General features: G+C 37.5%; 1 protein-coding gene across 1 annotated transcript in view; it reads right to left on the bottom strand.

The window, feature by feature from the left end:
* ATP8A2 (ATPase phospholipid transporting 8A2) overlaps nt 1-22,652 on the bottom strand; it is a 418,517-nt gene that overhangs the window by 383,731 nt on the left and 12,134 nt on the right. Inside the window, exons 6-12 of the mRNA XM_074330045.1 lie at nt 19,362-19,489; nt 17,816-17,893; nt 15,218-15,306; nt 11,048-11,092; nt 8,687-8,762; nt 2,425-2,530; nt 1,616-1,698 (exon numbers count right to left, since the gene is read on the bottom strand). Of these exons, the coding sequence (XP_074186146.1) occupies nt 1,616-1,698; nt 2,425-2,530; nt 8,687-8,762; nt 11,048-11,092; nt 15,218-15,306; nt 17,816-17,893; nt 19,362-19,489 (605 nt within the window). The remainder of the gene's footprint in view (nt 1-1,615; nt 1,699-2,424; nt 2,531-8,686; nt 8,763-11,047; nt 11,093-15,217; nt 15,307-17,815; nt 17,894-19,361; nt 19,490-22,652) is intronic.

Genomic DNA, 22,652 nt, shown 5'->3' with positions numbered 1-22,652 from the left:
TCTTTGCACCAGTTATATGAGATGCTCCCACAGGCAGCCCATGGACTTGGCGGTGAAGATTCTCAGTAAGGCCACGTCATATAAATCGCTGGTAACCAACTCTAGAACTTGTGGCTTGATGCTATCTCGGTATTAATGGTTGAACAGCACTTTTAAACTTACTATTATTTATGAATCATAACTAATCAGGTAGTCCTGTTTACTCCCAGGAACATGGCCTTAGTAGTTTAATAAAATGATCCAGTGCTGCCAGCCCACTTTTCACCAGCATCTAACACGGTGACAACAATGTCAGCTGACTCTGTAGCTTCCCCATATGTAGCTGGCATTGTGAGCAGAGCACCAGCAGCTGCTGTCTCCTTGCCTCTCCCACCAGCGATACACCCTCTCAATCCCCTGCTGCAATGCAGACAAACACAGCAGCACCACACAACTGAAAAACCCTACGTGAAGGTTAAAATACAAGTCTCCTCAAACTGAAGAAGAAGACTTCATTTACGAGTATGAGACGCTTCTGTGAAGGAAACTCTGCATTTGGTCAGGACTTTGTTCCACTTTTACTGACTGCACACTTCCCTGAGCTAAATTCCCTCTGTTGATTGACATAAAGTAAAAAGAAATATGAGCTCATCTCTGTACTCCATAAGAAAAGAAACAGAAAATGCCAAGAAATGGACAGTTTGGATAAGGTGTAATATTTGATTTTCCATGTAAGTAAAGAAAAAACAGACTACTACCAAGTCAGGAAATATATCAAGTTATTATATAAATTAGAAGTTAACTGAAAATACATTAAAGAGGTATAGGGATTTAAGGATGCATAAAGCCAAAAACTGTGATCATCTATGAGTCCTCCCAAAGTTGACAGGTGGAGAAAAGGCAGAGGAGAGAGAAGGCAGTGACTACCTCCAGGCCCTCATCAAACCAGACTGCAGAAAAATGCAGGCCCTCTAATCGGTCATCATGAAAAACACCAATGCCTTGCCAGTCCTAACCATCAGTTTCCACCACTGCCCATTTCAATGGTCCCTATTTGAGCTTATTCTTGATTTGAATTTGTTCCTATCACCAAATTTTCCCCTCAGGCTTCTTGAGAGAGAAACTAAGAAAAAAAAAATCATTAAACAAATAAACCCCTTGACTCTGGGGAAAAGAAAAACTCATGTATGTAAAGAAGATCCTAAGTGCTCCTTTCTCTCCCAGCCCGGGAGACTAAAGCTGACCGACCAGGGGTCTCATTGTGTAAGAACAGCTGGGCCCCAAGACAGAGCTGCAGACCCTGCCCTCAAAGCGGGTGGGCCCTGCATCTATGCTCCCAACTATCACAGAACAAAGAGGAGGCCTGCTAAATTCTTTGCTACACCTAATTCCACATCCCTATACTGACCTGCGAGGAAGCAGCCTATGAGAGAAAAACTACTGCAATGCAAAAACAACGTGAATAAGCTAATAGAATCACATAACATTCTCAGTTTTTCAACAGGTCTAATTTCTCACAGAAAAAGAAAAATACGTTTAGCTACCATATTGACAACAGACATGCTATTTCAAATATGTAGTCTTCAAAAAAGTCAGTGCTCTGCAAGGTGGAGAGGTGCCCAGGCACGTCACTCACGGCTTCTATGATGACCGAGTACGGAGTCCTGGCTGTGAACACGAAACCCAGCTTTCTCGCTCCTTTCACCAAAGCAGCTTCATCTGTCAATCAAGAGTTGACAAAACATTGACTAACTACTGGTAATGACAGAATTCTGCTTAGCGAGTATTATTTTTCAAATTAACAGGATCCACACCAGCTAAAGAGGCCTGGCTTCATGTGCTGGGTATAGAAGGCACTCGATTCACTCTTCCTACCGCTGGGGTCCTGAGAGAAGCATGTCTGCTAGAGGGGAAGGCACGGACCTAAAACTAATTCATGGGGATAAGAGTGGTTACATGCCTACTATTCTTGGTCGGGGTCAAGTGATGTTCACATGACTTTCTGACTAAACCTCTCCTCTGAGCGAGGTAGTTTTATCCTGTACTGTGGGGTTCCCAGAGCACCAGGAGTGGGTAAAGAACTGGCAAGGCAGAACACAGCTTCCCCAGCAGTTGGAGAATCCATGAGGGGTGGGCAGTGAACATGGAAGCCAATGCCGCTCTCCCCTGGCAGCTCTGTCCAGTGTACTGACTTCTGCTAGGAAATGAGAGATGGCTCAGGGCCTCCTGCTGTGGTCCAAGTATTACTACTGAGTCAGGAGGAGCCAGCACCAGCTTTCTGTGGTTTGCACACTTACAGCCACAGCATGTCAACTGTGTGAGGCCAGAGGCAGACAGTGGGGACTTTGTGGGGTAGGCTGTACCACCACATCTCCCCCAAGTAACTGCAAACACCCGAGTCTCCAGAGAAGGGGACAGCAGGGCACATCAGCCGAGAGGTCTCACCTGGGGAGGAGGCCTGGTAGATGATGTTGTCGCCATCCTTCTCGGGAACAACGGTGTGGCACACGGCCAGCAGGGTGAGGAACTCCTGTATGCAAGGAGCTGTGGGCTGGAAACAGCACCCAGAGTTAACTCATCGGGTAAAACACCACTGACACACATCAGAGTTAGAGTCAAGTCAGCTCCTGCCTAAAACCCTGTGATGGCTTCCTGCTCCCTTTAGAACAGAGGTGAGGTCTGAAGCATGGACTCCAGGTCCCCTGTGACCTGGCACCTGCTCACCGTCTAGCCAGTTCCATCTCCTATCATTATCCTCTTGGCCTCTCGACGAGCCATTCAGGTCTGCAGTTCTTCAAACAAGGCTCATCCTTTCCAACTGTTCCATCACTGCCCCCTCCCGCTTCAGCCAGTTCTGTATTTACTCATCCTTCGGGCTTCTGTTCAACAGTCTGTTGAGAAGGCTATTGTCACCCATCTTGGAACATCACTCTTGACCTGCGAGCCCATGTTGAGTCGGCAGAGAACAAAGAGGAAACCGAGTGCCCCCTCCCAGGAAGCCCCCAGCACCCTGCCTCACTCGTGCCTTCCTAACACTTCAAACACCCCTGCCGCCCCCACGCTTCCTCCCTGCTCCGGAAGGTCCAGGAGAGTGAGCAGGTTGTCTGCCTTCCTCACAAATGTGCACCCAAGCCAAGCAAACAGGAGGCACTCAAATCCATGCTGGATCACCGTAGCGAGAACTGACTCCCCAAACACGAGTCCCTGGTCCTTCTAGGCCACCACACTGGCACTAGGTCTACATCACGTCTGCTTTCTAACTCACCTGTACGGCAGTGCATCCCTCACCTATTACCTTTAAAAATAATAACAGAATTTTCCTGGATAGGTGTTTAATACATCTCTTCATCCTCTCCACCCCCCTCAAAAAATCCTTACATTTTTTGCATTGGGATTAGACTATATTAATAATTAGTGGGGAAATGACATGTTAATACAGACCCATCTAAGAATATAGTATGTATTTCTATGTATCAAAGACTTCTAAATATAAGTCCTGGCATATTTCATTCATTAATTTTTAATATTAATAATTAATTTTTGTTCATTCAAAAAATATCTGCATGCCTACTGTTCATGAGACACTGTACCAGGCATTTTGTCTATTGCTTTTTATATTTTGAATATAATCTTATTTCCATTATATTTTACTGGAGTTTATTGTCAATATATAAGTAAACACATTGAATTTTATAAATTAATCTAATATCCAGTTACAGCTGACCCCTTACTAGCTCTCTGAGGTGCAGGTAACTCTCCTAGGTTTTCAAAGCAGACAATTACATCATCCACAAATTATTCCTTTTCTTTTTTCCTCTCCAATACATATACTTGTATAGTTCTCACCTGGCTGCTTGGTCTACTACTTTTAGAATGATGTCAAAGAGGGGTGACACCAGGCTTCTTTGTTCTGAGGTTATTTTAAAGCCACTAGCATTAATGCTTCACTTTTAAATAGGCAGCTGACTATAAATTTGAGATGGATTTGTATTTTCTCATTCGGGAAACAACTCCTCTGTGTTTGCTTTTCTTATGGAGTTAGTTTCTTTCCTTTCTTTCCTTTTTGTTTTTTTGTTTCTTGTTTTTTGTTTTTCATTTAGTCACAAATGAATAGTGACTAGTATTTTAACCATTTTCAGTTTCTCATCTGACCTGTTAACGTGATAAGAGCAATTGCATGGAAGCAGATCACATCTGCTCAGACGGCTACTTCTTATCAGCCTTCAGGAAAAGAAAATGCATGCTAAATTATAGTTCAATGAAACTGAATAAATTAGATTAGAGAATTTACAAATTCCCCAAGGCCTACCCCACGGAAATGGTTAAGAAATTTTATCCAAAAGCATTTTGAGAATTGAGCTTCAATTCAAGTGCCTTGTGCATCTGACAACTAGTGAGTCCTGCATATCACCTTGTCCCACAACGAAACAACACGAAAGGGGGTCTTTGAATTTATGGCAAATAAATATAATTAATACTGAAATATTCTCTGAGAGTTATAAAGAAGGGTTGCACACACAATCATATTAAGTTTCCATCTTGAGTGGTAGGCCAGACAAAATTCTTAAAGATCAGAAAATAACGCAAAGTTTAAGTCAAACAGAAAAAGTCGAGAACCATATGAGTTCACTGATATGTGGGATATAAAAATTGACATTAACAAAGGAACAAGACAAATAAACAAAGAAACAAAAACTCATAGACACAGACAATAGTTTAATGGTTACCAGGGGGAAAAGGGGAGGCGGGTGGTAGATGAGGGTAAACGGGGTCAAATATACGTTGATGGAAGGAGAACTGACTCTGGGTGGTGAACACACAATGTGATATATAGATGATGTAATACAGAATTGTACACCTGAAATCTATGTAACTTTACTAACCACTGTCACTCCAATAAACCTTAATTTAAAAAAATAAAGATAAAAAAATATCCCTAAGACAAAATTAATCTACCTTTGTTTCTCTGCTTAACCTGACATTCTACAATCAATTAGGGAAAGGAGACAAATTTAATTTGAAGCCTATGGATAAGATGTTTGTAATATACTTAGACAAGTGCTCCATGTTTGAAAATAAACTTCTTTCTGTTAACTTCCAAGAAGAAAAGCATTTTATAACTTCAAAGAACTGATTGATTATTGGAGAATGTATATAAGTGTGTGTGTGTGTGTGTGTGTGTGTCTTTCTTTTTAGAAGATAAAAGAAATTATGCAAAAATATACACATAATATTTATCATTTTAGCCATCTGTAAGTATAAACTTCAGTGGCATTAAATATATTCAAAATGCTGTGTGCACATCACCACCATCTATACCCAAAACTTTTTCATCTTCTCAACAAACACTGTACCCATCAAACAATAACTCCCCATTCTCTCTTCCCCCTAACCCCTAGAACCTCTATTACTCTCTGTCTCTATTCTAGGTACCTCATATAAGCATAATCATACAATATTTGTCCTTAATTTAACAGATTTTAATCTGCAAGCAATGCTTTATATAGCTAGAAATGAATATTTTCAATATATTTGGTATATATGTAAAAAATAGCAGAAAACATACATGTCCAAAATTGTCTTGCATTCCAATTTTCAGCTATAAAATATATAAATAATGTACCTATACAAATAATTTCTTCTTAAAGATTCAAGTTCAAAAGTCCCAAGCATAATTGTTCAAAAGAAAGTTATGTGTTCTTCTGTGGCAAATCGGGAAATTATCCCACAAATAGGAAATCACTAGTTAGCAGTGTAGTTACTGGGCCACATGAATTGTTCCTTGAAACTTTCCATAGTTGATAGAGGCAAATTCCATGTTGGCTATCGGCCAACGCAAAGCTTAAAACAGTCCTGAAAGACCCAGAAAATCAGAAATGATGACCCAGGAAAAATGGAAATTCTGCAGCAGACGGAGGTACTCCCTTGGGAAGGAAGTAAGCGTTTTCTTAGTTCAAATACTTTAATTTTAGTCAATGGCCCCAAGACAATTTAGATAAGAATGTGGGCTATCATAGGCGAAAATCCTAAAATGCTTCTCTATCCTCAACTTATTTGGGCAAAATAACCAAGTAATCTAATAGGCTCTGTATTTAAAATGTTTAAAAACATCCATTGGATATACAGAGGCTGTAAAAAAATGTATACACATTTTAAGAAAGGAAAAAACTGTGTTCAAATTGTAATACTCAATATATACCGAAAACAAAAGATGAATACAAGTCATGTGTATACATTTTGGGGGCACCCCTAGTATTTAATCCAATCCCACATCCTCCCAAAGAAGAAAAATATTGGAGCCTATAGTCTTCATTATTTATAGTAGAGCTAGATGCTAAACACCGAAGGACTTACTTAACGTGGCAGCCAAGATGAAGAAGGCTTCAAGGATTCAGGAGAGCTTTTAAAAAAATGTTCAACAGAAGCAAACAGGCTTTTACTAAGAAGTAGAAAACAAATTCCCCAATCCATGGTCTCCTTAAGCATTTAATGAACTGTGAGTTATCCAGATTACTAAAATATCCTTAAAAGTCCCCAAGTTTTCATGGATGCTTATGATAATCTCCCTAAATTAGGGCTTCCTTTTCATAAGGGCTGCATCTGCCCCTACGCTCACTGGCCTTCACACTGTAAAAGGAAATTAGGCTCAGGAGAGTCGAAGGGGAGGAGGAAAGTAAAGAAAGAAAAAAAAGTTCACTAACTTCTCTACGAGTGGAGTTCCTTCCTAAAATGCATGCCATTGACCCCGGGAGATGCTCATTCGAGGATCCTTATCTATATTCAATCTCTACTTAGATGTCAAGAGAGGAAAGGCTCAAGAGCGTGTGATCAACGATCAAAAGCCTCTCAGAAACCCAGCACGCACAAAGGTGGGTTCAGCTTTGGAGACAACATCTGTATGCATACATAAATTAACCAAGCTAAGTATTTAAAGACTTCAAACACTGGAATCACAGAAGCAGGTGCAGGGGGGTCTCCTAAGAGATCCTGTGGAACTCCTCCAAATGAGGATTTGACCCTGGCCACTGGGTTTCTATGCCAGCCCACATTTAGGTCCGTGCAAGTACCACTCAGTGTGAGTGGTCACACTGCCCACAATTCAACAGTTATGGTAGCCAAAACCCCCACCAGAGACTGAACTCCTTTGTGTACACAAAGCAAATCACTTTTCCAGGGAGTCACATCAGACCTACCCCTAGGATGCAAAGGTATCCAATGGCTCTTAACAGTTTTACATGTCTATTTCTCCGCTGCTTTTTCACCTGTTGATCTCTGCTAGGAAAACAAACTCTGTGAATTAGACTAAGAGCAGTTTTGTAAGCCTCTCTGTCACCCTTCCTCTTTCTCCTTTCCATTCACCATCGCAACTTGAACAGACACATTCAGGCACCCACGTTCATTATTGCCTTCAACCTAAACACAATTTGAGAATATTTGAGTCCTCTTGCAGAAAGCAACTCCCACCATGCACTTGTTTCTTTGACATCCTTGATTAAAACTATGCTCCTCCAGAGAAGGTTCTTCTGAAACACTATTCTTCTGCTTGGAGAAGGTCTAGCCTAGTAGCTGGATCTACCTCTCAGATCAAAACCCAGGAAACGACTGCATCAACGTCTGACTGTGACACAAAGCACGGATTTCTGCAGCATCCTCTGTACAGGCTGGGACCACTTCATCAGCATCACCAGGGGCTAAGGCAGCACATCTGCATCCCAGCCTGTGTCAGTGGCTGCCTTACACACCCGCAGTTGAGAACCACTGTGGGAAGGTCTTAGCATTAACGAATGGACACTAAACTGCAATAGAGTAAAGGAAGTTTCCTCGCTGAAAATTCTGAAAAGGTTTTAAATATATCTATCTCTTAATAAATTTTGGAAGGATAAAAAATGTTTTTCAGAAAAAAATTAATATCAGATCAAATTTATATGGACTAAAATGGTGGTGAAATGCTTGAATCATTGAATACTTTTCTAAGTTAGTATTTTTCAGAGTATCCTTTAAAAAATAAATTTATATTATGGTGCAGTTAATCCTGGTTTGTTACAATAGTTGTGATAGTGTGATGCCATAATTAAGAGTTGAACAGACTTTAGATATGAGTCTCATTTCTACATTGTTTGCTGGGTAACTCTTGGCCAAGTCAGTCTTTCTATGCAACTTCCTACCACATCTCTTGGGTGATTCAAGTGCTAAAGGAAATACATGTCAAATGTTTGGCACACAGTAGGGTGTTATACATGTTACAGGTTATTATATGTTTGGCACACAGTAGGGTGCTATACATGTTACAGGTTATTATATGTACTTTTGTTTCCTAAATTATCCTAGTCAAAGGATATTGCCATTACTTTTCAAAATACATGACCTCTTAGATTCACAACTCCAAAAACAGTACCGCAGATGTCTTATTTATAAAGCAACCGAAATCTGAAATGCTAGAGAATTCTATGGTACGACTTGTCTTAATCTTGATGTGCTACTTTATAACTTCACCACATATTTAATTCAGCTTTACATTAACTGATGAAATGTGTTAACTACAAAGCATTTGTTTAAGATTACTTCCCTGAAGTACTAACACCATAAAGGTGAGACTGTATCTCTTCCCCAGGTTCCAAAATTGCAACTTTCAAGACACGCCCCATACACCTAAATAAAAGTGCACCATCAGCCATTTAATGTCCTAGAAGCAAAATGGCAGCCTTACATGATGATCCTCCATGTTCTTCAAGAGCCTGGGATCATCAAAGTCACATGAATCACTCGTGGGACAAGGCATTCGGCTGTAAGAGAGAACAAAAAATATGTATTCAGTTCAAAAATTCTTTTAAGGTAACTTGAGCCTAGTAAGAATCTGTGTTCAAGAAGAAACACATCCGATGGACACTTGTCTCATTAGGGAGACCACCTCAGGGATGATGTAGATGCCTGATCACTGCACAGCACACCTGAAGCTGAAGCTGAACAATAATGAATGTCAACTATAATTTTATATATATATTTTATATAATTTTATACATATATATTCAAAAGAAGCAGAGTACAGCATAAGGAATAGAGACAGTGGAAATGTAATGGCTGTATGTGATGTCAGAGGGGTAGTAGATTGGGGGAGGCGGGTTATCACTTCGTGAGGGGTATAAATGTCTTAACTACTACATTGTTTTGTACACCTGAAACTAATAATAAAAATTTTTTTAAAAGAAACACATCTAAAAAGCCTATAAGTTTATATTAAACTATTAAAGATTTGGAATACTGTCTATTATTTCAAACCACAAGACATGAAATCTTTAACCTTACTATAAAATATTTTATAAGTTATTATAAACAACAACATAGTTACAAGGAGAAGAAACAGAGGCAAGGATCAACACCATGACTTTGTCATTTTAGTTGGTCGCTACATAATTTCTACCAGGAAAAAATGCTAAGAATGCCTGCTCATAGGAGGTACAGTAAGAGGAATTACTGCATTGTATCTATGCAATCCTTTATGGCCAGGGCTCGAATGTAGGAGACAGACGGAGGCAAGTAATTATGAGAAAGGAAACTTGACAGGATGACTGTGCCATCACACTGAAGAAAATGTGAAGGATTAAATATATTCATGTATATCCACTCCTTCTTGAAACCCTTTCTTCAGGACAAAGACAATGGAAGAAGGTGACATCAGTCTGAACTCTGAATAGATATCAGAGTTGAGTACAGCAGAGAAAACAGAAACCAATAACTTGCAAAGGGAAGCACCTAAAATGCAAGCTGATATCCCCAGCAGAACCTTGTGAAAGCTGAGGAAACAGCAGCACAAGGTACCTGCAAGACAAAGTGAAGGTGGAAAACAGGACAGGTTCCAAATCCATCTGAGGAAGGGTCAGCCTGCAAGAACCTTCCCTCACCCCATGCAGCCAGGCAACTGAACCATCTGCACCCAGAAAGAAATAGAAGGGGCATCCCTTAAAGAGGTTAAACTATAGGGACACCAGGCACACAGATGAGGAGAGCCTGGACAATTAAGTTCATGATTTAGTGCACTTAGATGATGGAAAGTTTACAAACTTTTGTCCAACCCTCACACGCTGAAAGGTACAATCACCAATCCTCTGTTTCCACTCAGTTCCCATAACAACTGCTGCCAGATTTATAGCCCTTGGCAGAAAACTGAGAGTCCTTCTCATGAGAAGAAGACTGATCAGTTCACAAGAAAGACCCACAGACACTGACATCCAGGGATCCTCTAATAAAATAGTAGATCTTGGATGATCATCTCAGAAGGAAATAAGTCGATCATCAAACACAATGTCCCCCCTACACACACTGCCCTACTAATCAGTTTTGATAGTGTATAAATTTTAAAACATGAGCAGACAACATCACTAGTCCTAAGGGAAACGTAAATCAAAACCACAATGAGATACCACTTTATGCCCATTGGGATGGCTATTATACATTTTTCAATTAATTAATTAATTAACAAATGGTTCGAGGATGTGGAAAAATTGTGTATTACTGGCAAGAATACAAAACAGTAGAATTACTATGAAAAATAATCTGGTGGTTCCTCAAAAAGGTAAACAGAATAAGCACATGATCCAGCAACACCATTTTTACGTACATACCCCAAATAATTGAAAGCAGAGATTTATCGTATACCAATGTTCACAGCAGTGTTATTCACATTAGCCAAGAGGTGAAAATAACCCAAATGACCATCAACCATAAATGGATAAACAAAACATGGTACAAACACATAAAGAAACATTATTCAGCCTTTTAAAGGAATAAAAACCTGACATACTATATACACATCATGTACAAACATATTATAACCTTGAAGATATTACACTAAAAAGTAGGAAGTACTGGACCAACAGCTCACTATTTTTTGTTAAAGCACTATAGTATCACTGGACTTTGAAAATTATGTTCACATTTAAATTTTACTGTTTCTCTCTTGAAATAATATATATGCAATTTTTACTTACAAAATATTCAGGTGAGAAATGACAATATAAAATTGTTCCAGTCTTTCCCACTAAAGCATCAAGAAGAGCTAGAATCCACTCACCAGAAATCATCTGAGGATGGCTCTCTTGTCAATTCTGGAAAATGACTGCCAGAGAAAGAGAGAAAAACAGAGTGGTTATAAAACTATGATCAAAAGATAGGCATTCACAGATGGAACATTCTCCAGGATAGATCACATATTAGGCCAACAAGTCAATAAATTTAAGACTGAAATATCAAGCATATTTTCTGACCACGATGGCATGAAAGTAGAAATCAATTACAAGAAGAAAATGGGAAAATTCACCGATATGTGAAGGTTAAACAACACATGGCTCAAAAAAGAAATCAAAAGAAAAATTAAAAAAAAAAATACCTTGAGACAAAAGCAATGTAAACACACATAACAAAACTTATGCAGCAAAAGTAGTTCTAAAAGGGAAGTCATAATGATAATTGCCTACACATCAAGAAGCAAGAAAATTCTCAAATTAACTTTACATATCAAAGAACTAGAAAAAGAAGAAAAAATAAAGCCCAAAGTAGATTGAAGGAAGGAAATAACAAAGATCAAAGAGGAAGTAAATGAAAGAGACTAAAAAGAATAAGAGAAAAGATCATTGAAACTACGAGCTGGTTCTTTGAAAAGATAAATGAAATTGACAAACTTTTAGCTAAACTTACCAAGAAAAAAGAGAGAGGACTCAAAATCAGAAATGAAACAGAACACATTACAACTGATATCACACATGTGCAAAGAATCATATGAAACTACTATGAACAATTCTACATAAACAACTTAGACAACCTACAAGAAATGGGTAAATACCTAGAAACACATTACCTACTAAGACTCATGAATCATAAAGAAACAGAAAATCTGAGCAGATGCATTATTAGTAAGACGATTAAATCAGTAATCAAAAAATCTCCCAACAAATAAGAGTCCAGGACCAGACAGCTTCACTGGTGAAGTCTCCCAAACATTCAAGTAAAATTTAATACCAATTCTCAAACTTTTCCAAAACTAGAAGAGCAGGGAACACTTCTAATCTCATTTTATGAGGCCAGCATTACCCTGATATCAAAACCAGACAAGGACATCACAGAAAAGAAAATCAAAGGCCAATATCCCTGATGAACATAGATCCTCAACAAAAATCATCAACAAAACATTCACAAATCAAATTCAATAATACATTAAAAGGATTATACACCACGATCAAGTAAAATTTATTCCAGGGATGCAAGATGCTTCAACATCTTCAAATCACTCAATGTTGATACACCACATTAACAAAAGGAAGGATAAAAATCATATGATCATCTCAATAAACTGAAGAAAAAGCATTTTTCAAAATTCAATATCCATTTATGATAAAACCTCTCAAGACAGTGGGTACAGAGGGAACATACTTCAACACAATAAAGACCATACATGAAAGCCCACAGCTAACATCATACACAATGGTGAAAAACCTGAAAGCTTTTCTTCTAAGATCAGGAACAAGACTGGATACCCATTCCTGCCACTTTTATTCAACATAGTACTGGAATTCCCAGCCAGAGCAATTAGGCAAGAAAAAGAAATAAAAGGAATCCAAATCAGAAAACAAGAAGTAAAACTGTCACTATTTACAGATAACATAGTATATATTAAATACCCTAAAGACTCCACCAAAAAACTTAGGACTAATAGCCAAATTCAATGAAATTGCAAGAAACAAAATCAAAGACAAAAATATGTTGCATTTCTATATACTGATAATTAACAATCAGAAATAGATATTAAGAAAAACATCAGATTTAAAATTGCATCAAAAAAGAAAAAGAAAAACAACCTAGGAATAAATTTAGCCAAGGAGGTGAAAGACCTGTACACTGAAAACTATAAGACATTAATGAAGGAAATTGAAGAAGATGCAAATAAATGGAAAGATAGTTCATGCTCATGGATAGGAAGAATTTATATTGTTAAAATGTCCATATTACCTAAAGCAATCTACAGAGTCAATCCAATTCCTATCAAAATTTCAATGATATTTTTCATAGAAATAGAACAAACAGTCCTAATTTGTATGGAACCACAAAAGAACCGAATTGCCAAAGCAATCTTAAGAAATATGAATGAAGCTGAAGTATCACACTATCTGATTTCAAAATATATTATAAAACTATAGTAATCAAACCAGCATATGGTCAATTAAATCATGACAAAGAAGCCAAGAAAATATACAATGGAGAAAGGACAGTCTCTTCCATAACTATTTTGGAAAAACCAGACAGTCACATGTAAAAGAATGAAACTGGACCACTGACTTACACTATACACAAAAATTAACTCAAAATAGACTAAAGACTTGAATGTAAGACCTGAAACCATAAAACTCCTAGAAGAAAACATAGGTGACAAGCTATTTGACCTCAGTCATGGTGATGATTTTTTGGATCTGACACCAAAAGCAAAGTAACAAAAGCAGAAATAAATAAATGGGACTACATCAAACTGAAAAGCTTCGGCACTATAGAGGAAATAATCAACAAAATAAAAAGGGAAGCTACTGAATGGGGGAAAGTATTCACAACTCATATGTCTGATTATGGGTTAACATCCAAAAAAAAAAATTAAAAATGGGCAGAAGATCTGAATAGATATATTTCCAAAGACATAGAGATGGTAACAGGTACATTAAAAGATGCTCAGCATCTCTAATCATCGGGGAAATCCAAATCAAAACCATAACGAGATACCAACTCACACCTGTCAGAATGGCCATCATCAGTGAATTAACAACCAAGTATTGGTGAGGATGTGGAGAAAAGGGAAACTTTGTGCACTGTTGGTGGGATTGTAAACTGGTGCAGCCACTATGGAAAACAGTGTGGAGGTTCCTCAAAAAATTAAAAATCGAACTAACTTATGACCCAGCAATTCCACTCCTGGGTATTTATCTGAAGAAAACAAAAATACTAGTTCGAAAAGATGTATGCACCTCCATGTTCATTGCAGCATTATTTATAATAGCCAAGCTATGGAAACACCCTAAATGTCCACCAATGGATAAATTGATAAAGAAAATGTGGTGTGTATATATATATATACATATATATACATATATATACATATACATATATATGTATATATATATATACACCTATATATGTATAGATAGATACACATGTATGTGTACATATACATGTATATATGTGTGTATATACATATATGTACATATACATGTATGTGTGTGTGTGTGTGTGTGTATACACATTTTCTTTATCAATTTATCCATTGATGGACATTTAGGATGTTTCCATAGCTTGGCTATTATAAATCATGCTGCAATGAACATTGAGGTGCATACATCTTTTTGAACTAGTATTTATATATAACATATATACATACACACACATACACAATGGAGTATTATTATTCAGTCATAAAAAATAATGAAATGTTACGATTTGTGACAACATGGATGGACCTAGAGGGTATTATGCTAAATGAAATAAGTCAGACAGAAAAAGAGGAATACCATATGATCTCACTCATGGGAAATCTTAAAAAAACAAGCTCATAGATACAGAGAACAGATTGACAGAGGCAGGGGTTGTGGTTGGAGAAAAGGGGTTAAGAAGTTCAAAAGGTATAAACTTCTAGTTATAAAATAAATAAGTCATAGGATGTAATGCACAGCATGGTAACTATAGTTAATAATACTGTATTATATATTTGAAAGTTGCTAAGAGAATAGATCTTAAAAGTTCCATCAGAAGAAAAAATAAATTTCGTAACTATGTATGGTGATGGATGTTAGCTAGACATATGGTGGTGATCATTTTGCAATATATGCAAACATAGAATCATTAAGTTGTATACCTGAAACTAATATACATGTCAATTATACCTCAAAAAACAAAAAGAAAACAGGCACTCAGATTAAAACATGAGTAAGAAATTTATAATTACTTGATTAGAAATATAAATTTATAGATTCCCTGAGATTTATCACTAGGCTAATATTTGTAGAAATAAACCAAGTTTTAAATGTTCAAAGTTGGGACCCATTAAGTTTTAAACACATCCAATAGTAATTACATATCTAAGTCCTTTATTAATACCCTTTTAAAATACCAGAAAGTAGAAAGTAGATATTTGACTAAGCAGCTAAAAATGAATTATTTTGTTGGAAGACTACAAATCAAATTTTCAATACGTGACAAACACACTTACCCATAGGTTACTCCAGCAATGCTGCACTTCTTGAAGTTCATGATGTTGCATGTTAGAGTTCCAGTCTTGTCAGAAAAGAGGTATTTTACCTAAATCAAAACACAAGAGAAACATACATCAGGAATGTAATAAGATGCAAAGACCAATAAATGAAGTCTTTCCTTCTATGTTTTTCAAAATCGGCATGAATTTTAAAACGTAAATTTCCTTCAGTCAAGCAAAATATTTTATAATTACATATATATTTTATATAATAATTATATTATTATGAAATTAATATATTTAATGCTTAGAACACTTGAAAACCTTTTAAACAACCAATTCCAGAGTCTAATTGTGTGGAAATGTGCAAAGGAGGTTCAGTGACAGCCCTGGAGCCATTTTAGATCCCTAAGTGTAGGCACTAAGGCATTCCAAAGACACATATCATTCTTCTAGATACTCCCATGATTTCATTCAGTATTGTTTTAATGTCCAATATGTCAAGAAAACAAGCTCAGACTTTGGCGACCTCCAAATATTTCTTTTTAAGACTCCGTCCCCTAGCCGGATTAAGAAGGCGTATCCTGAAACAGCACAGAACAAATATGAAGCTTCTCAATCACTATGACAATTAAGTTTACATGAAGGCAGCGAGGACCTGCTATCAATTATACAACTTTATAAGATACAACATTTTAGAGATTTAATACATCAAGCTCCCAATATACAAAGGTAAAAGGAGAAATGTCTGGAGGAGGTCAACAAGCCAACCATTTTGAAATGATTAAGTGAATGCAAAAGAGATGAACCCCAAATGGACATGTGCTGTGGGAATTCTGTTCTCATAGGTGGATAATGTGATGGGGAGGAGGAAGAAGAGCTCAGGACGAGACAGTTCAGGTCAGGCTCTGGGTACTAGTCATGTGGATTCTGGAAATGTCACCTCATCCTTCTTGGCCTCCATTTCCACATCTATGAAATAAAGGTTTTGGCCAGCAGATCTGTAACATCATTCTTTGTGTAACAGTCTGGGAAGTTACCTCATGGATTGGCGAGGGGGAGTAATTAACAGAATTGTCACCAGTAAAAATTCCAGTTTCTTAGTGGTTTTCTAAAGAGGGCTCATGACTATTGCTAGATGCTAGATGTATTCCAGGGGTCCCAAAGGGAAGCCATGTTTCACTGTTTTATAGAATAGGGATTAATAACATGAATAGTTTACTCTGTACTTTTTCTTAATGATACGACATAAGAAAACACACTGCAAATTACTTTTAAAGAAACCAATGAACGGGCCTTTAAGGAAAGAAAGGTATTTTTTTAAGAAAGATGATTAACACGACAAAAGAAGTCAAATATTACGCAGAAATATAAAATTGGTACATTATGGGTAATTAATACTTTAACTATAAACAATAAGTTTTTATATAAATTTTATATGCAGTAAGTCTAAAGGTATGAAAATGCAGAAGAATCAACCTTTTAATAAGCAGTGCTTCTTTCTGCCTCTTTTTTAACAATTAAAAGATTAAATCAAAATATTTAAAAAATGAAAATTTCATAGTAAGGAATTATCAAGAGTTGGTATCACTGTGCCTATTGAATTTTAACTTCCAACTCAAAACTACTTCCCCATGCAAATGTCCCCCATATGCCCAAGAAGGATGAATGATTTCATATTGGGTGCTTCTTGAGCACTTTCAATCCTTTAGTTATTCAGGTCCCGTTCAATGGCACCTGAAAACAACGACAGACTGAGCACAGTACAGAAAAACCAAAGGCCTTGTCTTGAGCATATCCGTACCCTTGAATGGGCTAGAAAGTCTCACAGGGAAATAGACAGTGCGTCACTACCATGTCTCTTATTTTACTGTAGTTATGTTTGGAAAGACTGATATGGAGACACAGAAAAGAGATAAATCAATTTTACCTGGAAAAACTGGAAAACAGTTCAAAGAGGAGGTGAATTTAGTCTTTTATATGTGTGTGTGTGTGTGTGTGTGTGTGTGTATGTATGTATGTATATGTATGTATGTATATATATATATATATATATATATATATATATATATATATATATATATAGCACCCATAGTATAGTTGGGAGTTTTAAATAAAATGTATAAAATGAAATTATAACCTTTAATTGCAATGCATTCAAACGAGGATGTTCCTTGCAGTCATTTCAATATAAGATGAAAACATAATGCAAAGCACAATTCAGTAAAGGCAATTAGAGTTCAGGAGTGATGGGGGAAAAGACACCAGTCCTCTGGAAAATTCCAGAAACAAAATCTGGGACATGTAAGAGATTTGATGGATACATGTCCATCATATTATCCCCCACATGTTTTGTAGGGTTAGCCAATATCTGAGTGTCTTACCTATGGCTTAAAATTTTTGCAGGTGATAAAAATCTACTCAAGCTTCAAAATGCAAGCCAAAACTGATTAACATTTATATTTAATAATACTTTCAAATACTGTATAGCGTTTCAGACACCAAAACCACATTCACAGAGAAGTATTTCTGCAAAAATCTCTCCATGGTTCTTCTAACACTAGTCTCCCATAATGCTCGTGCTACCATCACCAACGATTCCAAAGAGACTCTCACCTGACCAAGCTCTTCATTAAGGTTTGATGTCCTGGCCATTGCAGGAGTGTCATTTCCAAGATAATACATATCTGTGTCCTGAAAGAGAAAAAAGGGGGCACTTCAGAAAATAGGTACCATTAATCCTTCATTTAGATTAAAAACAGATAATATAAATGTTAACTTTTAATATATAAATGCTAACTTTTAATACTTCTTGTAATCCTAATACGGGTAGGTGTTGATTTTGTGGAGGTTGAAAATACATTGGCAATTCATGTAGAGAAGCATTGTGATATACGGAGAAAACATGGTAGTTATACACAGAAAATTTGGTCTCAAGACGATCATTTCATGACCTAAACTAACTCCTACTTCTGAGCTCAGCTAATACCTCACTCACAGGACGGTTATGAAGATCTAATAAAAATGCACATGAAAGCACCCAGTCTACACATGAGGTCTGACAGTTAAGTTCAGGAACTTGTTACAACGATGTTGCTAATCATTTTTGATATCAGAGGGATTATTCATTGTGAATTCATACCAACTGGAAAGTTAACTAAGTTGACTATTTGGAAGTGCTGAAAAGGCTGCGTGAAAAAGTTAGACGACCTGAACTTTTCGCCAACAATTCATGGCTCTTGAATCACAACAATGCACCAGCTCACACAGCACTGTCTGTGAGGGAGTTTTTAGCCAGTAAACAAATAACTGTATTGGAACACCCTCCCTACTCACCTGATCTGGCCCCCAGTGACTTCTTTCTTTACCCAAAGATAAAGGAAATATTGAAAGGAAGACATTTTGATGACATTCAGGACATCAAGGGTAATACAACGACAGCTCTGATGGTCATTCCAGAAAAAGAGTCCCAAAATTGCCTTGAAGGGTGGACTAGGTTCTGGCATCAGTGTATAGCTTCCCAAGGGGAGTACTTTGAAGGTGACCATAGTGATATTCAGCAATGAGGTATTGAGCACTTTTTCTAGGATGAGTTTGTGAACTTAACAGTCAGACCTCATATGTAGGATGCTGAAGTCAAGTGCCTAATTACAATGGCAGTTCCGTAGAAATTCCACTTCCACTCTTACAATGGAATCCAAGTTTACTGTCACCATGAATTTTGATACTATACTAAACACTGATACAGACACACCTAAGAGGCCTTTCATTAGCACTAATTAGACTTCAAAGTATGAGCATCAATTGCAGCCATTTCATCCCCACTCACCAGAAGACAAGCATCTTTGCAGCACTCTGCCTCCATTTTCCCACTTAATCCTCACAAGAACCCCTTGAATCAGTACAAGTGTCCCATTTCAGACACCAGGAAGCAGAGATGTTCAGTAACTAGTCACTGCTATCACTGGCTCAGGGACACCCTGGCCAGAGATCCCTGGCCAGTTCTCTGGCTGTTTACCTTCCAGACCAAATCATCAATTAATTATATGCTTCCTTTTCTGGGAGCTCAATTCAATGGCTAAGGCTCTGAGAGAGTATTAGAAAAAGTGACTGACATTTCTCCAGCAGCTCAACTTTTGAACTCTGCTGTGATGATACTCACCCAGTTTATAAAAAGGGCTTGAGTATATTTCACAACCTCAAGAGTCACCAGCAGACTGATGGGAATAAGGTTATTGTACAAGATGATGAAAGTCAACAAGTTATATCCAAAATTATCCGAGCTCGTTTCTATGGGGGAAAAGAAAAAACAGAATATCTGTACAGCTTTAGTTGGTCTCCATTAAGTTTCCTTTTATTTCATTATTTTGGAAATTTTCTAAAAGATGTTCACACAAAAAAAGTCTACTGGCTTATGTGTACATTTAGAGATTCAAGATAAAGTACTTATTGAGCACCTCCCACATGGCACCAACTGTGAATACAAAGACTGCTAAAACACAGTCCCTTCCTTCCAATAAAGAGCTGGCTCCTAATAGGAGGTTGTGGGGGAGGAAAGTAAGCAGAAGCAGCAGGGCCCTCAAAGTGACCATGCAGCAGGGTCCATTGATTAAAGGGAAGTCCTAGGGCATGGCAGAAACTAGGACAGGAGATTTTTTTAATGGGAAGGCGTGGTCACCTGAAAACCATCCAGAAAAATAGTGACTTTAATCACATTTTAGAGGACAGAGAGAAGACAGCTAACTAAAAAGGATGCAGAAAAGAGGACATTTTAAGTGGTTGTAAGGAATATCTATATCTTATTAAGGTACAAGTATATTTGGGACACTCCAAGGAATTTGTAAAATGGAAAAAAAGGTGTGAACAGGGAAAACAGGTGAAGAGAGGGAGGCAGGCAGGAAGCCTTGAGCCCATTTACTGAAGATAAGAGAAGCAATGCCTTGATGGAACAAGATCCCTAAAGATGGAACAAGACCACTAAGAGATGGAACCCGAAGCAGTGTCAGGGTCAGATTAGAGAGGAAGAGGGACCAGGAGAGGGAAAAGACGTACAAGTTCTGCATGTATCAAAGGGGAAAGTTCTTTGAACTAAAGTCAATGCTCCAACAGTGACAATGTAAATGTGAAGTGTGATGGCTTTTACCAGAGCTACTCAGACTTTACCATAAGGATAACAAGGCAGAAAGCATTATGGGTGGGATAAAAAGACCATCCTTTCACTGTAAATCATGCAGCTAGTACTGGAGATGGACATTATCTGAGCAATTTAAACACCAGTCTTCACAAAGCCTGTGTACCGAGGTAGTGCCCATGTTATTTACCCAGATCATGACATTTTGGAACTGACTCTGTATGTATGCAAAGTATCAGTCTTCACATTTGAAGCTGGACACATATCATGGTCCAAATCCAAAATTTAAGAACCCAAATAAAAGGATTTTGATCCAAGTTACAACTGAAGTCCCAATCACATTTCCCACATTTGTAAAGTGGAAACAAGAGTTTTCCTAGGCCGTTCAAAGTGAATAAGTTTTTTACATGAGATAATTAGAAAAACAACAACAAAAAAATGTTTTGATCAGCTTAACTAAAGTATATTGAAAGATGAGAATAACAATAACCCCAAGAAAACATCCCAAACTTTTAAAAATCAAATTTATTCTTCAAAAAAAAAAAAAAATGCTGTCATTAAATTTTATTTATTTTCTGGAATTGACATTGTAAGGAGATTGGCAAATCTTCTCCCCCCAAAAGAAGCAATAAAACTGGGCAAAATTGTCAAAAACAAGCATTTAAAGTGCTTGGAAACTGATCATAGAGTATATAAAAAATTCAAAAGCACATATTCAAGAAAATCTACTCAATCTTGGTAAGTGGAAGGAAGCCTTGGGTATTTGATCCAAAGGCAGTTTCCCCCTCTTTTTCCCAACATCCATGTTGCTTAAGTTCTTGTTCTGGGTGGATGGTTAGGGCAGGCCATGAAAACCAGCAGCTCTCCTCTTCCCCCACCCCAGCTCCATGCTGGATAAATCTATCCCAGGGTGGGGCAGGCTGCTACTGCAGAGGGGGGCAAGTTGTCAGGACAGGAACAGCCTGATGGAGCTGACACTATTTGGAGCAGAGCATGAAAAAAGCCAGGCCCAGGGCACTGTCAAAAATAACAGAATTCCCAGTGGCTAATAATCAAGAAGATAAATATCTTACCCTAGTAGGGACAAACAAAACAACAGATTGTCCAGAAATTAAAAAGTTCCATGGAAAGAGATGACCAAAGAAACCTTGCTAAGATCACACTCAACCCTGGTGGTCCCGAAGTTCATGTCCATGCACAAAGCTGCCCATGCTTAGGAAGAACCAGAGAGGGTACTTGTGAGCTGCTAGTCTCTGATTGAATGTGGGCAGACTAAATTCCCCAGACATTAATGGCATCCCCAAGCCATACACAGATCAAGCAAAAAATGGTTAATTTAAGCACAACCTCTGACCAGTTACTGGCTGACCACTAAGCTATGCCGACCTCTAGGAATCCAGGCTTAAAAATAAAAACAAGAAGAGGGTTTTTGAGTACTGAGGATGGGGTTTCTTTCTGAGGTGATAAAAATGTAAATTTAGGTAGTGGTGAAGGCTGCATAATTTTATGAATCTACAGTTGACCCTTGAATAGCACAGGTTTGAATTGTGCAGGTCAACTGACATGCAGGTTTTTCCCAATAAATACCTGTAGTGTTTTCAGTCCTCAGTTGGGAGTCTGAGAATGTGGAGGCATGGCTATACGCACTGATCTATGCCACTGAACATGAGGGACTTAAACATCTGTGAATTTGGGTATCTATGGGGGACTCCTGGAAACAATCCCCTGTGGATACTGAGGGACAACTAAGTTTTGGGGGAATCAAAAATCATACAAATTTTTAACAGTGTTGGGGAGGTTGGTGCCCAAATCCCTACATTGTTCAAGGGTCAAGTGTATTAAAAATAGCTATATACCTTAAACTATACATTTTTAAAGAATTAAAAGGTAAAATCATGGAAACAGAACTGAGCAGTAACATCAGAGGCTATACAAGGCAGGAAAAAACAGACTTCACCCAATGAGTCCAGGCAAGTCACTAAGAAAATAAACAAAAAAGCAACAACAAGCCCCACAAGGAAGAAGTAATCAGAATGCCAAGTTATTTTAACATATTATCTCAAATGCCCAGTTTTCAACAACAATCAAAAATTTATGAATAAAAAAAAATAAAAATAAAAAACGGAATAAACAAGCAATAGAAACTCCCTTTAAAGGAGGTGGCCCAAACAGTGGACTTAACAAAGACTTCAAAGCATTAATATACCTATATTCAAAGAACTAAAGGAAACTGTTTAAAGAACTCAATGAAAGTATGACATTGATCAATTACAGAATATTGATAAAGAGACAGAAGTTTTAAAAGAAAGAACTAAATGGAAA

This window comes from Rhinolophus sinicus, linkage group LG04 (assembly GCF_036562045.2).
Source record: "Rhinolophus sinicus isolate RSC01 linkage group LG04, ASM3656204v1, whole genome shotgun sequence".
Lineage (NCBI taxonomy): Eukaryota > Metazoa > Chordata > Mammalia > Chiroptera > Rhinolophidae > Rhinolophus > Rhinolophus sinicus.
The sequence above is the reverse complement of the archived record's forward strand: the minus strand, read 5'-3'. Positions and strand labels throughout refer to the sequence as shown.